The sequence below is a fragment of the Bacillus rossius genome, chromosome 1 (genome assembly GCF_032445375.1).
Source record: "Bacillus rossius redtenbacheri isolate Brsri chromosome 1, Brsri_v3, whole genome shotgun sequence".
Classification (NCBI taxonomy): domain Eukaryota; kingdom Metazoa; phylum Arthropoda; class Insecta; order Phasmatodea; family Bacillidae; genus Bacillus; species Bacillus rossius.
The window spans coordinates 288,513,605-288,529,552 of record NC_086330.1 but is presented as its reverse complement, the minus strand read 5'-3'; the positions used below and the strand labels follow the sequence as shown (position 1 = coordinate 288,529,552).

The following is a 15,948-nucleotide window of genomic DNA, read 5'->3' as shown; positions in this document are numbered from 1 at the left end:
AGCTGCCATATAAAATGTTAGTAACTATAGGTACTGTTCAATGTCACAACTTGTAAAATTAGTTAAAAATATCGTAGGACAATTATTATGCAGGGAATACAAAATATATTTTTTTTACCAAAATAATTTTCATCCATATAGATTTGGGCTATGGAGAAAGTGTTCAATATGACTATATACGCTGCAGATCATGGCGTATAGATATTTTGATGGTCTCAGTAGCCAGCTGTCAGGGAAAAGATTCACAAAAAGACTATGGTTAGCAATAATTACATAATGACTTTTTCTTCATTTTAAATTCTTTATACCGACATTATGTACGAAATAAATATAGGTATACTAAGAGAATTTTATGGGAATACCGCAGCCAACTTTTTTTTATAGAATTTCCCCGTGAGTGAGGATCAGAAAATGTACTCACATGTGTGATATTATCGTTAGTGGCTGTGTAAGTGTTGACATATATGCATAAAAGTGATGAATACACAAAATATTTTTTTCTACTCATGGTCATGTATTTTGTTACACATATTTTCATAGTTATTTAATTTTTGTTGATTGTGTAATTGTTTAAGTAGATTCAATTTATTTTTCGAAAAAAATTTTTATCTTCTGTATTTACCTTGCCAGTTATCCCCAGAATAAATAGGAAACAACTCGGTAGCTTACTTTCCTCGTGTGTGCACGGTTGTACGTGTGCTGCACCCCCTTCACTGAAGAGGAATTTTGAGTTTGGTGCATTTATTTGTTTATCTATTTAGTATGTCTCTTTTTACTTGGCGACGTTGAGGCAAAACTTGTATTTCCTTACACTTAACCAATAAAAATGCGTGATACATTTACACTTGCAGAAACACATATTGAAATAAAACATAGGTAAGGAAATTATCAAAAATAATACTATTTATTAACACTTTTTTGGGCAAAACAAGAACTTCATGAAAAATTGTTTACTTGTAAAACGCAGTTAACTTATATCGATTAAAATATTGTCCATGTGCCACACTCACTATCTCGGTGTCGTCGCGACGACTTAAAAATCTATATTGTTTGCAAACCGTCGCTGGATGAGCGGCGAGATGCGAATGATGCGGGAACCGTTGGAGGTGGTTAGGCGGGGGGGGGGGGTGGGGGGGGGTGAAATAGAAGCGTGAAGAAGACTCACTGAGATTCGACAGCGTTTACTACGTCTCTCAATTACCAAACAGCAAACCAAGCGGTATTTGTCCGGAAACCCGGACTGCCGTGGAGAGATGTCTGCGTGCTATTGTACAACCATGTGACTGGCACATCAATGATATCTCCAATTTCTTTATTATATTAAATAACGATAATATTCATTTTCGTGTTAAATTGTGCACGTCCTCTGAATAGCTTTATTGCATAAAACAAGTAACATTATAAACCCATAATCAAAAAATAAATAAAAAAGTCACAAAAAGTTTAAAGTATCAGCATCACAATGCTCACATAGGCTAGATGTGACGAGACCTCCAGGATTATAGTGGGCTCCGAACTACTTGACAGACTCGGTGCTACTAAATTTCAGTCTTGCTGGAGATGAGTCACGAACCAACGCCGGTTCGGCCTTCTCACCGGAATCTTTGAGTCTTCTGCTTGGTTCTATAACATGAGGAAGATAACGGCAAAACTGTTTTCGTTTTATAAAGATTTATCAACAAATGCTGAATCGATTCACAGCTATTTTGTGGTTGAAGGTTTCATGATGTGTGTAAAGTGAATGGTGCATTGAGTTTTCTGATGAGTAAAATTAAGAAAGCGTCAATACAATTATCTGATGCAGAAACAGTTTAATTTTGATCCGTGTGATTGAAGTCTTGAATAAGTTATTTCTTCATATAAAATAAAACGGTTTAATCTATCAAGCCCCTTCGTACAAATAAGCCAGTTTTTTTTTTTTTAACAGCAACGTGTTTTCTTTTGGCTAATAAAATGCAATATCATATACCAACAAATTCGAGAGATAAAATTTTGTTTTCGCATTCATTCTGCAATCTAGGCGTGTATTGATTTCCTTTAACTTTGAATGCAGACAAAAAGCTAATAAATAATTTAGGCCTATAAAAGCATGTGCTTATAATATCGGACAGACTGTGATTATAGTGCCTGCATGTGGATGAAGGAGCAACAAAGAGAATCTAGGAAGTATACGAAATTGCATCCAGATTATTCGCTGTGGAAGTACGCCACTGGCTGCGTAGCTTGAACACGGGTAACGCTGCGCTCCCTGCCGACACTTGAGCCGGGCGGCGGGCACCAGCAAGGCGATTGAGTTCAGCGAGGAGTGGGTTCTGAGCCTCCGAGCTGTTTGTCTCTGTCTGCCACTTCCTCCCCCTCCCCCAACAAGCCAGCGCGACTACCTGCTGCCAGCCTACAAGCAGTTAGCTATCCCTCCGCTAGGAGAGACACGGTCGATTTTCTTCCGCGCGTCGTCTACCCACTGTTCGGGAGCGGAGCGACATAACCTCCCCCTTTGAAGGCTGTCTCGCAACTGAATGCCCAGCGGCGCGACCCTGAGTCTTATACAGCGCTGTCAGGGTGTTCAGCCATTATTTTTCATGCTATTGTGAGTGATGTATCAGTTCGAAGTCATTCTGAAGTAGGCACGAAATTCGGACCACTGGAACACCCTTAACCCGCCAGTGCACGGGTTGGGTCTGTGAGACCCAGCAGCATGTAATTCTTCGAATCGCCAAGAGATGGCAGAAGCTGTTTACTTGTGCAACCTGATAGCTTCCTTTCCAAACCTGTTTAGTATTTCTGTGGACTTGCAGCAGAGTGGCAGTTATAATTTTCGAAGTACTGTGCATTTTATCGACTGGTGGGTCTGTGGGACCCAATCCGTACAATAATGTAAGTTTTTTTTTTAATGTATGCTTTGACTGTTTTTTATTTTTCTTGCTTCTCCACACAGGCTTTGGAATTAAATACATGTATATTAAAATAAGTATAGGTTTAGTCTATATATGATGATGATTTTCTCTTCTAGGTCCCGTAGGAAACAGTTGTACAATTTGAGTAATCCACGCGATGTGGAACAAGTTATGGCACTTCTAGAAGAAACGTTGTCCGATGATGATATTTCTGACTGTACAGACACTGATGCCGACCAAGATTATGCAGTTAGCAGTGACCATAATAGTTCTTCAGAAAATGATTCAGATGAAGGAAAAATGCAATCAAATAACACTGAGAACAATTACTTTTTAGGGAAAGACAGGAAGACAAAGTGGGGAAAAAGTAGACCAATGCAAAGTGTTCGTACTAGAAGTCACAATATTGTAAAAAAAACTTCCAGGTGTTACAGGGCTAGGAAAAAAAGAAAAAAAGTGTTAGTGGATGCTGGCGTTTGCTTTTTGACAACAAAATGATTGAAAAAATTGTTGTGTTCAAAACAAATACATTTTAAAAATTCTTCTGGTTATAAAGATCCTAGTGACTGTAAACCAACATCACTGACAGAAATAAAATCTCTCCTTGGACTACTCTACGGAATGGGTTTCCTGCATGGTGGAAGAATGAATATCCAAGACTTTTGGTCTACTGATGGTTTAGGATCGGAGAGGTTTCCAGCAACCATGGCTTTCAGACGCTTCTGATTTCTTCTGAAATGCATTCGCTTTGATGATATCGAAACCAGGCAGCAGAGGAGAGAGAGTGACAAACTGGCAGCAGTGAGGGAAATTTTTGAAGCATTCAATGGAAACTGTAAAAAATACTATTCCATGGGTGAGTTTATGACATTGGATGAAATGCTTCTTTCTTTCAGAAGACGATGTGGTTTTAGAATGTATATTCCGTCGAAACCAGGGAAATATGGTATAAAAGTTTTTGCACTGGTTGATGCTAAAATCTATTATACATACAATCTTGAAATATATTGTGGTAAGCAACCTGCAGGGCCATATCAAGATGTGAGCTTCAAACCGAGTGATATTGTTGTAAGAATGTGCTTACCTGTTTCTGGAAGTGGGCGTAATTTGACGATAGATAACTGGTTCACATCATACAATATTGTTGCAAAAATGAAGAATGAACACAACATAACTATTGTTGGAACTGTCAGAAAAAATAAGAAGGAGCTGCCACCACACTTTATTATAGCTACAAAACGGGAACCTCACAGCAGTGTATTCGGCTTTCAAGAAAACATGACTCTCGTTTCTTATGTTCCAAAACGAGGAAAAACTGTATTGTTGTTGTCGTCTATGCATGCCGATGATAAAATTGACAAGAGCACAGGAGAACAAAAAAAGCCAGAGATCATCACATTTTATAATTCAACTAAAGGTGGTGTGGATTGTGTCGATGAGAGGATTGCATTCTATAATGTTGCTCGAAACACTAGAAGATGGACAATGGTAATTTTCTACGCAATGCTCAATATTGCAGGTGTCAATGCTTATTTGGTTTATCGAGCAAATGATCCCACTTCCCAAGATGGAAAAAATAGAAGAACTTTACTGAGAAAACTGATGTTCAACCTTACGGAGGAGCACATCAAAGAGAGAGCCATGTGTAAATTTCTTCCTAAAAGCATTCGCAGTGCTACAAAAAGAATATTTGGGTTGCCAGAAGAAGAAGAGCAAACAAGTGATGGAAACAAAAGAGGACGATGTGCTTACTGTAAAGACAGGAAATCTCGCTACTCGTGTTGCAAGTGCAGAAAATATCTATGTTTAGAGCACAGTGCCATCATGTGCAGTGACTGTAAAAATGACATGTGAAGTTTATGTGAAAAGTCATGGCAAAACTTTCATATCAACAGTAAACTTGTATTTTTTATTCCATAATAGGTCTTGTGTGCAATATTACAGTGATTTGTAAAATAATGCCTAGGAATTGAGCAAACAAGAGCGCAAGAAAATTGTGTATATTAGTGTGTGTGTATTAGTGTGTGTGTGTGTGTGTGTGTGTGTGTGTGTGTGTGTGTGTGTGTATATATATATATATATATATATATATATATATATATATATATATATATATATATATATATACATACATATATATACACACACATGACATGAGTAGTGAGATTTCCTGTCTTTACAGTTCACAGCTCGTCCCATTTATGAAATTTATTCGATTCAATATTCATCCATCCAACCTGTGTAATACTTTTGCAGCAATACAAAATTTAAAAAAAAAAATATATATATATATATTTTTTTTTGTTTCAAAAATTTTGTATTGCTGCAAAGGTATTATACAGGTTGGATGGAGGAATATTGAATCAAATAAATTTCATAAATGGGACGAGCTGTGAACTGTAAAGACCGGAAATCTCACTACTCATGTCGCCAGTTCATAAAAATTTATGTATCTTTTTAGAGTAAAATGTGTTTATGTAATGACTGTAATGATCCTGTGTGATCTTTCGTTGGTTATTGCTTCACCCATAAAGGTGTAACAGAAGTTTCAAGTCAATTGTAATTGAACATTTCTGTTTTTTATGCTTTAGTGAAATATTCTGCAAAATAATGTAGTCTTTTACAAAAAAAAATCTGAAAATTTGTACGCAATTTTTTAAAAGTGTATGATTGCGTATATTGTACGTCAATTGTATAGCAATTACCATTACAAATAATAAAAGACATAGTCAGCATATTTATTTATGGGACTGAGAGACCCAACCCGTTCAATTATGTAACTTTTTTTAACCCGTGCACTGGCGGGTTAAAGGAAGAAATTATAATTTAAAACACTGAATTACAATGACAAAGACTTAATATGGTTGAGAATGATAATCTATTTCACATAATACTTCTGAAAGTTTGAGCATGATCATTTACAAAACACTAACTCACTACATTTTTTCGTCATTCATACTTCTGCAGATCCTTGAATCTTTCATTAATGAGTGACACTGCTCGTTCTGTATTTTGTAACAACTTCAGTTTCTTTATTTCCAACTCCTTTAGTTCAGCAGCAGCACGTTTTTGTTCTTGTTCAGCACTTACAACTTCAGTATTCTTGAGTTCTTTAAGTGGCTCCTTATATTTGGAATGAGCATTTCTAACCGAATGAATCATTTTCTTCGTTACTTCAATATTAAGAAGTCCTCCTTCATTGGCAACAAAGTCAAACATACGTCGCTGAGCAATTAGTGATGCTTCTTTCATATTCTCAACCAAAATGTGTTTGTTTATCGAAAATCCTCGTTCTACATAAGCATTCCCGTGCGAAATTATTAGCAGCATCTTTAAAACCTTTGAAAGATTTTCATATTCTTGTATCGAAAATCCTTGTTCTACATAAGCATTCCCGTGCGAAATTATTAGCAGCATCTTTAAAACCTTTGAAAGATTTTCATATTCTTGTTTGTCATGTACAAGAGACCACCATAACTGATCAAGTCGACCTTCACTCCTAGAAAAAGATTTCATTTCATCAATAACGCTTGGATCAGAACACAAAGCCTTATATTCTCTATCGGCTCTTTCTACGACACTGGATGGAAACAAATTTGCATCAAGAATTACTTCTAAAGCAACTGTCAGTTGCTTCTCAGATCCTTCATTTGAACATATATGAGCAGGGTTCAGACAAGTCAGTGCTTTGGTTAATTTGTATTTTAATGGAGACTTCTGCAAAAGTTTCGCTACAAAATGCTGCATTGCAATCCTTCTCTGAAACACCAACACACTTATGCAATGCAATGCAGACCTCGTACCATACCCAACATCAATGTATTTTATGTCCTTCATATTCACAAAAGAGTTGTTAGAATCTTTCTTCAAAACATCAATTTTATGCAAAGATGTACTTTCTAAAATATTTTCTTCACAATTCTGCCTGCCAGAGTTTTCATTAAGAAAAATAAGCTGTCATAGAGAAATGGAGCCATTGGGACATCTGCCTGAAATTTGGTGAGGAAAGGTTCTACATCATTGGCAAGTAACTCGAAGAATGCTAGTTTGGCTGTAAGAAGCTTGTCAGTCAACATCTTGCTCACAAGTGAAAAGCTGCTGCATGACCCTACCTGTTCCTTTCACTGAAAGTATATATTTCTGAACATTGGGTAAAATTTCTCTGGCCCTTTGAGTTACTTTACTATTTTCAATCCACCTTACAGCGCACACTTTAAGAGGGAAAACATTTGAGTTTGAAGCCTTCACATAATCACCACGTCTACCAGGAGCCTCTTTGAATAAGTTATAGAGGGCTCTACAAAACTCTATAATCTCCCAACCAGTCATTCTAATGCCTGTTTTGAATGCATTATGCACTGTGTGAAGCCCACATGTACCTATATCCAGCAACTGGGGGGACCCTGGCTCTGATCTCAATTCTTTCAAAAGCCTGGCAACTTTTGCATTTACATTTGGACCATCCATTGATAGCTGTATTACTTTATTTAAACTAAGTCCATCCAACCCAGCTTTAATGGCATCCAGAATATATTCTCCAGTCGTATGAAAAAGAAACACTGAAGTAAGATATCTAGAAGTCACTTGATTTATTTTTGTATCCCAAAATCTTAAAAATAAATCCATTTGCTGTTTTTGTGCCACCTTATTCATACTCTCATCGAAACTAAGAACAAAATGATCACATCCCTGCAAAGTTGTTTTCAAATGTGTGTCAAAATATGGAGCAAGGCCATACACAATAACATAAGAAATTTTATCCTTCTGAAGCTGCATGTTGTTAGCAATAGGATCTATAGGAAACATTTTACGAAAGAGACACACACTACTGGCAGCCCCTCTTAAAGAATCATGATTCATGACATTTTGCATACACCACAATGCCTCGGCACTCGTTACTTCATCTTTCTGCAGATACTTATCAAAACGATGTGAAACTAACTGAGTCTTTGCTGTCACTGAAGAAACTACATTCGATGAAACATTAGAAGAGGTACTCACACCTAATGTTGAGGATTCACACAATTTAGATGATAGTACACCAGACACTGATGTCAGTTCTTCTGGATTACCAGCTGAGGAACTTGAAGTCGCAGAAACAGCCCAGGAATTGATTGGTGCAGACTTCTGAATGCTTTTACACTTACTTACGTGCTTAGCTCCTTTAGAATGGCTGACAACGGCTGTTCTTCCCATTGAGAGGATGGAAAACGTTGTGTTACATAAAGAACACTTTGCAGAATGACGATCCCCTTTTACTTCTTCAGCCCATGGAAATTCATTCTTCCAATCACTCTGGAAAGATATCTTTCCTCGTGATTTACGAGCCATGCTTCTGTGTGATCAAGAACCTAAAAATACAAACATTTCTGTACAATATAAATTTTATTGATGTTTTGGCATGGTTCAAAAGAATTAATGTTTCTTAATCAAAAAGCTTCAGATGAAACACAAATCAATTTAACGAAATAATTTAAATAAAAATTTATATTTAAAATTAAATATAACTGAGAGAGGCAGGGATATTATTTTGTAAAACTTATTTTTACTGAAACAAAAATGTATACACTTTGATATCAAAACATAACCTTATGCTTGGTAGTTATTTACAATGGTCCTAGTAAGACAAAGTTATATTTTATGTAAACTGTTAATCCTATGAAGGCTTGCATATTTTGGTTACCTAATAGGCAACCCAAAACAAAACCCAATTAATTTTCTTCTGTTAATCACATTTAGGTTTACACAAATAAGGTTTAATATAGAACAGCTCTATATACAAATGTTAAGCTGAATAAAGACAAATACAACTAACTCTAACACAAGTAAAATTAGACCGCACAGTATTATTTGGAGCAACGTTTAACTATTAATTATAACTGGAGGAAAAGGTACTTTCGGGATTAAAAATAGTTAGGAAATAAATGAAAAAAACCTTAACATTTACCATTAATAATTACACATTTTGAAAAACTACGTTTTGAAAAACTAGCGTTGCTGCGAGTTGTTAATTTTCATTCACAAATTAAAAAAAAAAGTCATTTATTTTGTAGGCAAAATTGTCTACATGTAGGTACACAGTGCTAACATACTCATTTTACTTATATTAAATTAACCCAAACACTACTAGCTCGCCTTGCGTAAATGTGAGCATATACTGAAAAGTCAGTAATTATATTAATTTATACATATGTATAATCCAGGAATAACGAGGCACTATTCACAGCAAAGAGGCGTACAAAACTTAGCACGTGGTATGACACAAAATAAATGCAAATGGAAACTCTCCAAACAAAACCACTAAAAATCACAATCCAAAACATAAAAGGAAAGTGAAAATGTATACTTACACATGTGAATTATTTTACTGATGCAGTTTTTTCATCAAACCCAAAGCAAAACGAAGACGGTAAATCTACCAGATCAACCAAGCAACAATAAATCACGCATACGCCAATTTGAACACAAAGAATAAACGAACGACCTATCACATTAAACCAACACAAAAAAAAATTCCCTTTGGTAGTCTGCTCTTGCAAACATTTTTATACTCAATCGTTATTCGGTAACGTAAACAAATAAGATGAAACTTCTCGGTAAACTGCAAAAATAATTATTTAAAATTTTTTCTTGCTTTTATAAAATCCCCGCTCATGTTAAACAATTTCCGCACATTCGTGTACATTTCCCTTGCAAATAAAATCCATGTACAATTCCCGTTTTTCCCGGTTTTCATGGCCGCTAGACACCCTGCAGGGCGTAAAGTGTGTGAGTGGGCAGTAAAACATAGTGACTGTGAAATTTTTTGTAAAGTCTGCAACAAGACAATTAGTGTTTCAGGCAAAGGTTTCCAAGCTATAACACAACATGCTAGTGCAGTGAAGCATATGAATGAATGCAGAATCAAACTTTCACAGAGTCAATTACTACTGAGTGTGGTCCATAGTACACCCAGTACAAGTATGGGGGTCACTGACTTGGGTTTATGTTCTACCAAAGACTATGCAAGAACAGCAGAACTATTATGGACAATGAAGGCAATTGCTAGTAATTATTCATTCTCTTCTTGTGATTGCATTCCTGCTGTCTTTAACGCTATGTTTCCTGGTGCTGTGCCCAAGAATTTTTCATTGAGCCGCGCAAAAGTGCACTACCTCATCACTGATGCACTAGGGCCATATTTTAAGGATTCTGTCATTAAAGATGTGGAAGGTTCACTGTATACGTTGTGTTATGATTAAACGACAAATAGTGGTGGAAAGAAGGAGCTCCAAGTTACTGTTCAATATTGGTCGGAATCTCAGCAGCAAATTGTTTCACAACATTTGGAAACATTTTTCATCGGAAGAGCCACAGCAGAAGATATACGTGACAAGTTGATGCTTGCTATTAATGGGGCAAGTCTTTCTCTTCAGAATTTGCTTATGTTGGGAAGTGATGGACCTATAGTTAACAAAAAAGTGTCACATCTCATAAATGAAGAAATTAAGTTACTTCGTGGGAAAGGGCTTGTTGACATTGGCTCATGCAGTATCCATACCATACGCAATGCATGTTTGAAAGGAATGCATGAACTAGGGGAAGATGCTTATGATTTAATTACGTCTGTACATTCATTTTTTGATGGATGGCCTGCAAGATGCGAAGATTCAGCACAATTCAAAAGGACCTTAATCTCCCAAATCATCAATTTATCAAGCATTGCAATTCAAGATGGCTTAGTATAGAAAATGCAGCAGCTAGGTTATTGGACCAGTGGGATGCTGTTCTATTCTATTTTCTTAAATTTTCCCCACAAATGAGACCAGAAATATCCAAAAAGAGCAATGTCTTCAAGAGGATACTAGGAGTCCTAAAATTGCCTACTATTAAGGCAGAATTGCTTTTTCTGTGTTATAGTGCCAAACTTTTCACATTTCTGATTTTCAAACTTTTAAAATACATTTCTGTTTCTTCCAAGAAACTGAAAATTTTGTCTATGTTGCTACTACTTACTGGCTGTTTGTAGTCAAATTGTCTGAGATTCTTTGAATTGAATACTATGTAAAACAGTGTGTTCATTAGTCTTACGAACCTGATAGTTGCTTCAGAGTCTATAAAATCAGGGTGTTTTAAATCTTTTCTGAGAAATTCAATTGAATCTGCAACAGAATTACTGAATATCTGTGTTGCCAGTTTCACCTTCATTTTCTGGCGTTCATAGTGTATGTGTGATGTAGTGACTTTGTTCCTTAAGTGTAAGCCTTCTGTTTCTTGAATCTCTAACAACTTTTCAAAATATGACCAGCTGATTATCTTACCATTACCATCAGTTAGCACATTTTTATCACCTTATGTATTTCTAACCAGTTTAAACATATGACAGGGATCTGGCCATGTGTATATTTTTTCAGCAGTATCTGGGTGTAGAAAACATCTTTTCAATGGCTGGGAGGGATGTAAATTGCAGCATAATTCTTTGGCCATGCTTACATTGTTAGCAGCTCCATCAAACGTAACAGAAACAACCCTGACTTTTGCTTCACTGGCAAGAATTACACAATGTCTCACTAGATTATCCTTTTGTTCTGCATTGATCTCATCAAGCAAAAAATACCCTACTGGAACCTTCCAAGAACTGTTAACAGACACTAACATAAATACTAAGTCTTCTTTTGCTAACGTCCTCTCATCACCATCAAGTCCTGTACCCACGTCACAAAAACCATGATACTTGGTCCCATCAAATTCTAAAAGTCGCCTGATGGACATTTCATATATTACAAGAGAACTCACTATTTCATGGTTTTCTTGTGCCTTGAGCTTTATAGCATGGAAGGCTTCAACTGTAAATCCAGGCTCTCCATCAATGCTTTTATACTACTTGGATATAGTTTTTACATGTGGCAGACAAGAGTTGAAATGTGTACGAACATAATTATATGCTCTTGGAGAGTAATAATGCAAAGTAAGTGCAAAGGTCCTTAACTCTGGAGAATAGGATTTGGGTACATGTGTACCAGAAGTTTTAGCCACTTGCCATTTTAATAGGTGTTCACTTGCAGCACCAATGCTATACAAAAGATCTAAACCTTCTACACTCACTAACCGTTTCTTCTTCAAAGTCTTTTCCATATCTACGGTTTTTCTGCTGCAGTGTTTTAATTTTGGTACAATAATTTTCCTTCATTTGCTTAACCTCACGTAGAATTTTTAATTTTGTAGGACTACACCATAATTTTTGAGGTGAAATGCAAGTACCTATGCTTCTATGATTTCTGTCTCCTCCATCATTACTTTCCTCGGCTGTGTCAGGACAGTCGGCAGTCATAACCAAAGACTTCTTGGCAGATGGTTCTCCACTGTTATATCTCTGCAAAGGATGTTTTCGTTTCACAAGAATCTGAAATACAAATTACGAACATTTAGTTTATAATCAACAAAACAATATGTAAATATGTTGAATAAGAAATTTAATTACAGTAAATTGAGGTGAGCTCATGCAGCTATGGTTATGATGAGGCAATTTTGGTCATTATGCTATTAATTGGATAGTGTCTTGCATGCCTACAATAATTTTTTGAATGATTATCAAAATAGGCAATTTCACAATTTAATATATATGAAAATGTTGCAAAGTTGTATAAGTTTCTATAAAATCACAAATAAAATTAAACATCAATTTAATTAATAATTTTATATTATTAACACCAAGTCATTCATTTGCCACAAGTATAAACTGTTCACAATATCTCATACTTAATTGATATGTGTAACAGCTTTACAGATTGGCCAATATAGCAGTGAATTGGAAATGTGATGCGAGCACCATGTTGCTTCGTCAGCTTCAATGCTCAGTCAGTAAGTCTGGGCTCTGTGGCAGCTACTAATATGTAGTTTGCATCATATATTTGCTTGTTAATAAAGTTTTTATTTATTAATTTTTAAATTGTAAAGATTGATAATAATTATAACATTCAATATAATTATTACAGGCAGTGCATGTTTCGTAATAAACTTCAAACCTTTCTTCAAGTATAGGCATAATGACCCACAACATGTTAATAGCATTTTTTGTAAAAGATTAAAAATCTATGATTTTATATCAATAATGACATGTAAAAAAAAGTTTTTAATAAATACAAGTACCTCATTTATCAGTAAAGTAATAATGAAATATCACTAATATCCAACAGGCAATAATATTCATAGTGCACTGGTGGGGTAAGGTTTTCTAACATCGTTCCATGCAGAATTATGTACACGCACATAACTTATATACATTACATGTGATTGTAAGGGAGAAGAAGGCCGCTATGCAACATGTGGATCAGTGCCGATAGGTGGTGCATGTACCTTTTTGTGTGTGGGTAAGTAGTTTATACAACTGGGCATAGAATAAATTAGTGTTAGTTGCAAGTATGTAGTAGGTATGCATAAATCATTGCAATGTGACACAACAAGCAATGTGTATGTTAAATAAAGGAAAATGTGCACGTTTAAATAGCAGTGGGGGAAAATTATATTTGGAAAACAAATGGTGCACTATTTAGTACACGGGGGTAGCACAAGGTCATGCGAATGAGGATCAGCTGGAACTGTCCAGCCGCCATATTGGTATTTCCACTTTCTGAAAAACGCTCATAAGATTACATTGGGCAGATGGTGGTGTTGAGCTTCAAAATTGGTGTAAATGTGTATTTAGTGGCTTAAAACTAACATTTCGTGAATATAGGTATATTGATATAAAAAACGTATACATGATCTGCTACCTTTATTATTTAATGTTGCTAGATGTGGAATCAACGAAAATGACTTGTGTAGCATTCGGTTGTAGTAACAGAACTGGACGAAATTCTAATTTTCAATTGGAGAAAGAAAGTGTTAGTAAAATCACTTTTCACAGTTATTTATAGATTATTTTATTATTAGTTACTGTTCACTTGATGAAAAGTGTTTGTGAGAAGTACATAACAGCAGTGGCATGTAGTGGAGTTATTGTGTGGGTAAGCTGTCTCACCCATCCCCGACCTTATGGTGGGGGGCCCTCCCCCGGAAAAATTTGGATTTGTAGGTGCAAAATGGGGCTATTTTTGCAGTTTTCCTGGTAGAAGTATAAAATGCACTTGGCCAGCAAAAATGTTTTCCAAGTAATGGGCAGCCTGTTAACCACTCATTTTTCGAATATAAATAACTATTAAAATGTCTAACAAAAGATTTTCCTGTTGTTTTTATGTCTAAATCAGGAGTCTGTCTCCCCACTGCCAAACACTTTTTTTATCTTCAAAAGAAAAAAGTATTAAAATCAGTACTCTAAAAATTGCAAACAACACAGTGGCTGTGTTCTCGGCAAGGGCCGGGTTGAGAGTCCTGCTCCATCCCGGACAGCATACGCTGTGGAACTCACAGCTTACCTTGTTGGCACATGGACGGCAGTCGCAGATGAAGTTTACATTCTCACTGGCTAGCACTTAAAATGAAAACAGTAAACACCAAAAGAGAATAAAATGTTCTTAAAATGGACACTGTTGCGCAATGAAAACTTGCCTTATAAGTTGTAAAAATAAAATTTGTACCGGTATTTGTTTGTTGCATGACACAACGAAACTTCTGCCTGCCGACACGCGCACACACAGCTAAGGCCAGCTGCTCTGGGTACAGCGGGCCTTGAGCGAACATTACCGAAGTAGTCTTACGAAGATAACCGAATTCTCCCCCCCCCCCCTCCGGCTGGTCTCATCGCCCACCCGGCTTTCACGTTACCATGACAACCGGGTGACACGCTAACCGACGCGCCCGCTACGGTGATCGCATCGCATTGGCACACGAGATGAAATTACCAGATAGCAAAAATTATTACATTACGCCAAGCAGCATAAAACAGGGTAATCACTGCATTACAGTAAGAATGCACTACATCGGCAAGAGGACAGTAGACAAATCAGAAAGTAAGAGAGAATTTTTCAACAAATTAACACTCTTCAAAGGGTATTAATTCATGCATTTCATCTTCTTTTTTTTTTTTACTGTTTGATACATTTGTGTCCTATGACTGCATTGTCTTTCTGTGTTACATTTGTTTGCTCAAGAACAGTTTTACTAGCCAAAATTACATTAATTGTTGATGAATTTTGTACATATCGTTTGTGTTATTGACACTTCGTAGAACATTATGGTGGTTGTGAGATGGTTTCTTCATAGTCTGAATTTGTATCTTATACAATTTACTTAGAATGAAATATTGTTTTTGCTATTTTTAAATTTATTTGCGTGTGTTAAAGTGACGTTACTTGAGAAGCCAAGGCCACTAGGTATCATTCATAAGACATTGTTTAAGTGTTTTTGAGAGGCTTTATTATATGAATAATTATTTATTTGCCAGGATAAACATAGGCAGAGTATGCTAAGGTTTTACGTTGACATTATTTTTTCAATGAAAATAAGTAGACCAAGCATAGGTGTTTTGGTTTCATCTGGAAAGATAGGAACTCTACAGACATCATTACTTATACATATTTACGACATTCTCTCACGTGCAAGACATGGGTAGGTTTTAGTTTGGGCTTGCAGTGCATTGCTAAGACAAAACCTGATGTCATACCTAACAAAATGAATTTTCGAAACATTTGTAAGAAGTACAATAACCAATATTTTTTTGATTTTAGAAACTTCTTGCTATATTTTATCCCAGTTCAGCATGCCGGACATTCAATTGTTTAATTATTTGTAATTTTACAACTTTATTATGTTGTCACCGAGTTCACATTAATAATCATCGAAAAACTCAAAATTAAGTTTCCAAGTTTCAAACTATTGCGTAATTCAACAAGACGTTATTTAAATAATTAAAGTGGAGACCAACACAAATTTAAGAAAACATCGTATTATAAAAAGGCGAAAACTATGACATCTCATTGTGCTCCAAAGAGCGACACACATCATTCAAATGATATAAATAAACCACAGGAATATTTAAAGTATCTTTATTCAAGTGTGATATCATTTTCATTGAATATTACTTCACATACTCGCATAAGAACTACAATTAATTCAAAACCATGTTGTTGCGTATCAA

The 15,948-nt window shown here is 35.8% G+C and overlaps 1 protein-coding gene across 5 annotated transcripts in view; it reads right to left on the bottom strand.

The window, feature by feature from the left end:
- Window positions 1-14,554, bottom strand: part of LOC134527710 (uncharacterized) — a 61,958-nt gene extending 47,404 nt beyond the window's left edge. Inside the window, exons 1-3 of one of the 5 annotated variants that reach the window (XM_063360618.1) lie at window positions 14,288-14,554; window positions 10,969-12,276; window positions 5,225-8,245 (exon numbers count right to left, since the gene is read on the bottom strand). In XM_063360618.1, the coding sequence (XP_063216688.1) occupies window positions 6,960-8,225 (1,266 nt within the window). In that variant the 5' untranslated portion in view covers window positions 8,226-8,245; window positions 10,969-12,276; window positions 14,288-14,554 and the 3' untranslated portion in view covers window positions 5,225-6,959. Of the gene's footprint in view, window positions 1-5,224; window positions 8,246-10,968; window positions 12,277-14,287 lie in introns of those variants that run through there. The other 4 variants (XM_063360619.1, XM_063360620.1, XM_063360617.1 and 1 more) reach the window with 4 other exon arrangements.
- Between the last annotated feature and the right edge of the window lie 1,394 nt (window positions 14,555-15,948).